Consider the following 7,500-nt stretch of genomic DNA (forward strand, 5'->3'; position numbering starts at 1 on the left):
CTATTTTGTCAAATATAGTAAAAAAAATAACATTCTTAGCAGTCAGTTTTAAACAATTTAATTTCTGGAAGTCCTCTAATGACCCAACATTTGGAGTTTTAGGACCCACAGTGGGTTCTCAACCCCAGCTTGCCGTAGATGAAACCTTAAAGTGCATTTGACATCAAATTTTTGTAAGAAATATGAATGAATTTTTGAAAAGGCAACATTATTAACATTAGAAAACGAATTTCACATTGCTCAGATGAACAGTTGTTGAGATATTTGCATGTGATGTGGTGTCAAAAGGGAACAATAAATTAATGTTACCGATTATTTTAATATTTGATATGAATTACAGTCATCCTACTTACAATGTGTTAACCTTTTTAAGACGTCTGAAGATTGATTTAAGACCTTTTAAGGCTAATTAAGGCCTTATTTTTGAAATGATGAATCCAAGGCCTTTTAAGACTTTGTAAGGATCCGCGGGAACCCTGTTTAATACATCTGTGACACAACTTGAACCTTACAGTTCAGTTTTATCATCTCACATCCACGGTGAGACCAAAGCAAGCAGTCAGGRCGACATATTCATAAAGAAAATGAACTTACTGCATCATCTGAACCATATAGAACTGGGTAACTTCATCTAAACTTCATTTTTCTATTGCCTCTATCAGTCTTTTTTTAAAGTAAAAACAAAGGRAGTCTTTTTCAGGAAGTGAAGATGGCAACTACAACAGAAGTCTGGTGCCTGCTAATGTGGTTAAAAGTGACAAAACAACCCACTATCTCAGTTGTTACCGGTAATGTGAGCAACGGACCGTGACGTCTCCCGTTTACATAAAAGCTGCCTTGCCATACATGGCTCACAGAGCAGCAAACCCAAAAAATGCCTATTTGAATAAGGAAACAAATGGATAAAAATAAATACAAATAAACGGAAAAGAAAACAAAACTTTAAGGTGGAGCGGTTCAAGGATGTTTGAAAGTAGGAAGTGTTAAACTGATAATTGGATGTTCATAAAACCAAGAGCAGCCYGTCTTTTTTATGTATTTATTTTAAAAAAAGCTCTTTAAATATACTTTTTAAGTGGATCTACACACCTGATGAAGACTTGGCTCTGTGGTGTTTGCTGCAAACCTCCTGGCTGTGTTCTGATGTGGGGGCCAGGCGGTCCGAGGCCAGCGCCGGACCGTCCCGCCTCACCCTCAGCTGCAGGGTTTGTTCAGCAAACAGAGTCTGGATCAAARCCAGGTCCAGACTGGACACATGTTGGCCATTCAGCACCAGGATCTCATCACTTGGACGCAGACCTGAATACRTACACACACACAGACAGACAGAGGAACGTATCAGAGGAGATCTGCACACAGCACTGATGTGTGGTCATGTGTTTAGGGGTCAGAATTAAGCAGCGAGTACCCTCATTAAAGGCCAGTCCTTCAGGGAGAACTTCACTGACAAATATCCTGCTGTTCTTCTGGCTGTCGACGTGTCCCGTTACTGCAAAACCTGTTMAAATCATTTCAGAAAGACGTTTGTTTTTCTTTTTATTTACAGTCTCATATTGCACATAAAACATCCCAACCTCGTGCGCTTCACTCACCAAAGTCGGCGACGTCACCGGTTCTCCTCATGTGCAGCGTAAACACGTTAGCTGGAACCACCTCCAGCTGATCAGCGACCTGCAGGGCGAAGTGAAACGGATCAACACACCATTAAAAAAAAAAAAAAGAGATAAACGAAGAGCAGCGGAGGCTCGTTAGTTCTCACCACGTCACGGAGGAGCTCGCCGGGAGCCACGTGCCGGACCTCCACGTCACGGCCCGCCTGCCTCTGCAGCCGCAGGCGGTGCGAGCCCGGGTCCAGCTGTTTCACCTGTTTACACAAGAGCCCCCTTTAATGCTCAGAGGCCCGTACGCACAAAATGATACGACATTTTTCATGCACCGGTGCCTGGAAGCAGCTGCGCAGGCGAGGTGTGAATTATTTATCGACTTTACACACGGCGGGGAGAAACAAAAACGCATCGCCGTCAGGGATCGCGTGCACGTAGTGCGTGTGTGCACGTGTCGGTTTATACGTAGCCATTCATGGGGGACATTAAGAAGTCAGGCATTAAATGACTTATTTAAGCTATATATACACTGCAACCAAGTCTATTCCCGAAGATGCTTGGGAAAATAAATGTTTTAAATTCATAGTCTGCTCTCAAAGGACRATACATTTCTGTTCCTTTTATTTAACCGACAGAAAACGTCTCTCACTGTGGTGAAATGTCATTTCTCTGAAATCCAACCTTGCAAGCTGCACAGAGAAGGTCGGCGGCTGTCTGGTCTCTCCTGACAGGGACTTGGACGGTCAGGCCGTCTGGCATGTAAACACACATCAGCTCATCAGAGTTGCCGCTGACGCTTCTCCAAATACCCCCATCAGGGGGCGACATGGAGTAGATGCTGGTCAGGACATTGAGCCGCTGTAAGAAGAGGGGTGGGGGGAAAAAAAGGAGGGGTGAATTGTAGTGGGACGTTGGAGCGGGAGGGGATTAGAGGAAAGAAAAGACAGATACAGATGGGATAAAAGAGGTAAACAAGCGGGAGTGAGAGCTGAGCATCACAACAMATAAATCAATACAGTTCCATTAGTCTAAACGCTTTGCTCTGGATCAAGCGGYGGAGCAAAGATGTCACACAATTAGCCTCTCCGAAATCCGTTCGACAACACAGACTGCTCCACGTTATCCCCCACCCCACCCCATAATGACCGCGCACACGAGATGATTGGCGAGGGCCAGCTGGCTGGTCTAGACGTCCAGACAGAATCTCCAGAGTTATTCGGGAGGTTTATTTTATTGCATGTACAGGGACGATTTGTTTCCAAACATTCGGGACGTAATTACACGTTGAATTATCCGTGGCATTAGCTGCAAAGTTTGGGGCTCATATTAAGGTGGGGGGGCGACCCACCGTTTAGCCTCACAGGCAGCCATTTGGGGCTTTTGGTTGAGACTTTGTGTCTCTAGAGGGGAAATCGCCACCGTGCAGCTCAAAACCACAATTATTACAGCAGCCACAGAACTTAAGGAAAGGCTCCGTCACACCAAATGCACTGACAACTTAAACTGAGACATGGGACCGAGTGGGATAATTGGAAAGGYTTTATATGCGTTACACGACTATAAAATGGAGTGCCTGAAATTTTCTATCTGATATGTAGGAGTTATTTTATTTATTTATTTTTGTTTATGTCACAAGCTGGTTGCCTGTTTTTTGATGAATCACCTTCTGAGGAAAAAAGGCCTTTTTTCTCCTGCCAGACAAACAGCCCAAACGGACAAGCAGAAGTCTCTGATTCAGAGCTTTGCTTAGCTCCACAAACACAAGCGACCACGCAAACATTTGTCTCATTTTTCCCCCGTTTTAATGACTAAATTTGACCGTACTGAAACGAGGCGTGAGGACAAGCTTGCAAACCGACGACGCGGCAGCAGGTTTGTATCACAGCCTCTTCTGTGTCCCGGCATCAGCGTAAACAGAAAAATCGAAAAACAGAATTTCCTGCACTGACCAAGGTTTGACCAACACTGTACACTCATTCATGGCCCAACGGTTTCCCGGTCAACGTTCCGTGTCCGGCTGCCAAGTGTCCAGCGCAGGCACGTGCCAGAGTTTWAAAAAAAAAGGCAACTCTGTGCGGCGAGTACGCGTGCGCTGTTTTTTTTCAAAAAGCTCACAAATTCAGAGTTTCCCTTTCAGGGTGGAAATTATTTCCTAGTCAGGCTTTCTCCACCCGAAAGCTTCTAAACTTGGAGTAACGGACACTGCCCCAAAACACCCTCTCTACTACCCATAGCAACACAAATATTACAGCACTACCCTGAATAGATACACGGACCGCAAAAGAAGCGGCTAACACTGTCATTTCCTTCTCKTTGCATCTATTAAAAGAGTATTACTCTTCATTTCCTCAAAGCTCCACCAAAAGCTCTTTGTACTCCTGTAACTATTTTCTACCATTTCCACGTGGAAATAAGGTGACACCAGTGACCACCCAGACAGATGTAAAGCAGTGAGTGTGTTCTCTTAATAAAGTGTGTGGACAGATGAAGAGGATCAGTATTTTATAGATGAAAGGGTGCTGGTCAAGAACTAAGACAGTTGTTTAAAAAAAATGTTGCATTTCATTCTGCTGTTTATGTAAAAACAGAGTAATAAAATTAGATGTCAGTGGTTCATGAGATATTTCTACAGTTGATTAACAGACTCGACTCCAACGGTTATTGCTTTAAAATAAAACCACTATAAACCAAGGCTATTCAACTGGCRGCCTGTGGGCCAAATCCGGCCCGCGAATGACCAAAGTTCGGCCCACCAATTGGTTCATTCATCTCTTAAGCCCAAACCCCTGGTTTTCTACTTTAATTCTTCTAAGTTCTTTTAGCTAGATATAAGCATGTTTGGTATCTACAGAAATGTCAGAACCTTGGATACAAACTGGTAAAACCATTTCTCTGCACACTCAACACAGTTACAACTACAAGCAATTGAAGATAGAACTATGAAAGTGAAAATAAAATTGGTTGAAAAATTTGGCAAGTCAGAGATGTCAAAATAATATCTGTGCCAAATAGGAGGCATAATGTGTTTTTTGTTTTTGATAATGTGTAATTATCACTACTTTTATAGGGTTCTGTATGTCTTATTCATGATTAAATGCAGCAAAATAAACTATTTCAAAGATAGCATATCTTTGTATTACTTAGTTTATTTACATAATAACTTTAATTGCTGGATGTTTGGCCCCTCAGCTGTTGACCTGCAGTAACTGTGGCCCCCGGAGCAATTTAGTTGAATAGCCCTGCTATAAACACTGTTTTTTTCTCATTTTTGTTTAGTCTTAATTTTACTTGTACCTTTACTTTAAGGGTCATGTTTTGCCCTATGACAGGCATTGCTATCAATCTCATTGCACCTGTGTGTGATGACAATAAAAGGCATTCATTCATTCATTTGATTCATCCCTCTCAGGTATAATGACACCAATTTTCTTTTCTTTTTTTAAACTATAGTAAAGAAGAAAAAGAAAAAGTAGAAAAGAAATATAAGAACTGTAAAGAGAGAAACCGCTAGAAATTATACATGTGAAATGAACACCAATAACACACAGGACAGGACACCACACCCGACATCTGACCATCAACAAATGAAGACAACAAACACCCAGCAACCAAACTTAAACAGATGTATGTACATATACCCATACGCACATACAGTATATAAACATATACACACACATACACATCCACACCTACGTACAATAATTATACCTCATTACTTAATATACACAAAACACACACACCCATGCACACAACCAGGCACATACACACACACAGACAGACAGAGGAACGTATCAGAGGAGATCTGCACACAGCACTGATGTGTGGTCATGTGTTTAGGGGTCAGAATTAAGCAGCGAGTACCCTCATTAAAGGCCAGTCCTTCAGGGAGAACTTCACTGACAAATATCCTGCTGTTCTTCTGGCTGTCGACGTGTCCCGTTACTGCAAAACCTGTTCAAATCATTTCAGAAAGACGTTTGTTTTTCTTTTTATTTACAGTCTCATATTGCACATAAAACATCCCAACCTCGTGCGCTTCACTCACCAAAGTCGGCGACGTCACCGGTTCTCCTCATGTGCAGCGTAAACACGTTAGCTGGAACCACCTCCAGCTGATCAGCGACCTGCAGGGCGAAGTGAAACGGATCAACACACCATTAAAAAAAAAAAAAAGAGATAAACGAAGAGCAGCGGAGGCTCGTTAGTTCTCACCACGTCACGGAGGAGCTCGCCGGGAGCCACGTGCCGGACCTCCACGTCACGGCCCGCCTGCCTCTGCAGCCGCAGGCGGTGCGAGCCCGGGTCCAGCTGTTTCACCTGTTTACACAAGAGCCCCCTTTAATGCTCAGAGGCCCGTACGCACAAAATGATACGNCACATCCACACCTACGTACAATAATTATACCTCATTACTTAATATACACAAAACACACACACCCATGCACACAACCAGGCACATACACACACACACACACACACACACGCACACACACACACATATATATATATATATACAAACATACATACATCCAGTGATTGTCAGAAACCCCAGGATCCAAATGTCTATTTTGGTGCGGTTGTGAACATGCATATAAATACGAGATTTCTCCAGTGGAATATTAATTGGTGACTRTGGAGGACCACAGACCCGACCCCCAAGACCCAAGACAAACATAAGGGGGACCAGAGCCACAGACCCCAAGAGAGACCCCAAGCACAGAGCATCCAAGGTCACCTGCACAGCAAGAACTACCCACCCACCCCCAGAGAGGAGAGCACAGGAGAGAACCAGGAGAGGCCCACCAGCAACCACAGGCCAACTCTTGAGTAATAATTATCTCTGAGACTCAGTTTCAGCTACTATCACACAAACCTTTAGCTCAAAATCCATGAAACTGACTGAGTTGGAGCCATTATTGTCTCCCCTCAGGTTGATTAGTTGCGGCGGCCATCTTAAATCAGGTCGACTCTAAAGGTTAATCAGCCGTAGACGTCAACCATGTGATTACTTTCCGAAGATTTCACCCCATTCTGTTCAGTAATTTGAGATATTTTGCTCAGTATGTAGACACACAAACACTCACACACAAACATTATTTCCTTCAGCGATAAAAAAACAATATAATTGTGAAAAACGCTCCCAATAAACAGCAAGAGTTCAAACTTTTGTGCTGTTTAGTTGAGCGTGTTGCCTTTTTCTATGCAGTCAAAACATCTCAGCCTGCTCGAGAGCTGACAGGAGTGGGTGGACGAAGAGTTTATGGAGYAAAACTCTCCCAGTCAGTCTGAACTTTTACATAAGGCAAGTCTGCTGCAGCACTGACAGCTCCATCATGTACAGATCCATTCTGTGTCAGAGGAACCTCAGGCTGGAGCTGCCTGCTCGTACAGAGGGAGCTCTCAGAARTGGAGCTTGGACACACACTAACGTAACCTTAACCTGACTTTCCTGCAAAGGATTAATGAAAGACTACTGCTTATAAGTGTAATCTGGGGGATTTGTGTATCAAGTACAGCAACCAACACAAAGTCATTAAGACAGAAAAAGAAGAACTGTGTCTCTTTTTTTACTGCCTATCCTGAGGAGTCTTAATCCCCACTAAATCAAAGCGAATCCCCATAATGAGCCATTTTCCATGTTTGCATCCAAATCTAAGAGGTTTAAACACAACTGCAGGGAACTCTGAGGCATTTAAATCAACATTAAAGCACAGACCTTAAAAAAGACGCCATTGTTTTCGTAAACCATTTCCTGTTCCAAATCTTTTTCTAGACTCTGAGAGAAATTGTGTTTTTTTTTTTTCGTGACCACAGAGCCTGACTGTGAATCACTACATCCTGTTAAAACGCAATCTTCACTCATTCATCCTGCTGTCTGAAAGTGGCCATGATGCTC

At 43.1% G+C, this 7,500-nt stretch overlaps 1 protein-coding gene and 1 long non-coding RNA gene across 2 annotated transcripts in view; both read right to left on the minus strand.

The window, feature by feature from the left end:
- Positions 1 to 7,500, minus strand: part of tiam2a (TIAM Rac1 associated GEF 2a) — a gene marked incomplete in the record, with an annotated part of 77,067 nt that overhangs the window by 30,895 nt on the left and 38,672 nt on the right. The window contains 5 exon segments of the mRNA XM_014010661.1: positions 1,090 to 1,299; positions 1,409 to 1,498; positions 1,593 to 1,671; positions 1,760 to 1,864; positions 2,286 to 2,462. Of these exon segments, the coding sequence (XP_013866115.1) occupies positions 1,090 to 1,299; positions 1,409 to 1,498; positions 1,593 to 1,671; positions 1,760 to 1,864; positions 2,286 to 2,462 (661 nt within the window).
- LOC106519145 (uncharacterized) lies at positions 5,428 to 5,935 on the minus strand. Its single transcript, XR_001310407.1, has 3 exons — positions 5,817 to 5,935; positions 5,650 to 5,728; positions 5,428 to 5,555 (listed from the first exon to the last, which is right to left on the minus strand). It is a non-coding gene; the product is annotated as an uncharacterized LOC106519145 (long non-coding RNA).

The sequence above is a fragment of the Austrofundulus limnaeus genome, unplaced genomic scaffold, assembly GCF_001266775.1.
Source record: "Austrofundulus limnaeus strain Quisiro unplaced genomic scaffold, Austrofundulus_limnaeus-1.0 Scaffold2, whole genome shotgun sequence".
Lineage (NCBI taxonomy): Eukaryota > Metazoa > Chordata > Actinopteri > Cyprinodontiformes > Rivulidae > Austrofundulus > Austrofundulus limnaeus.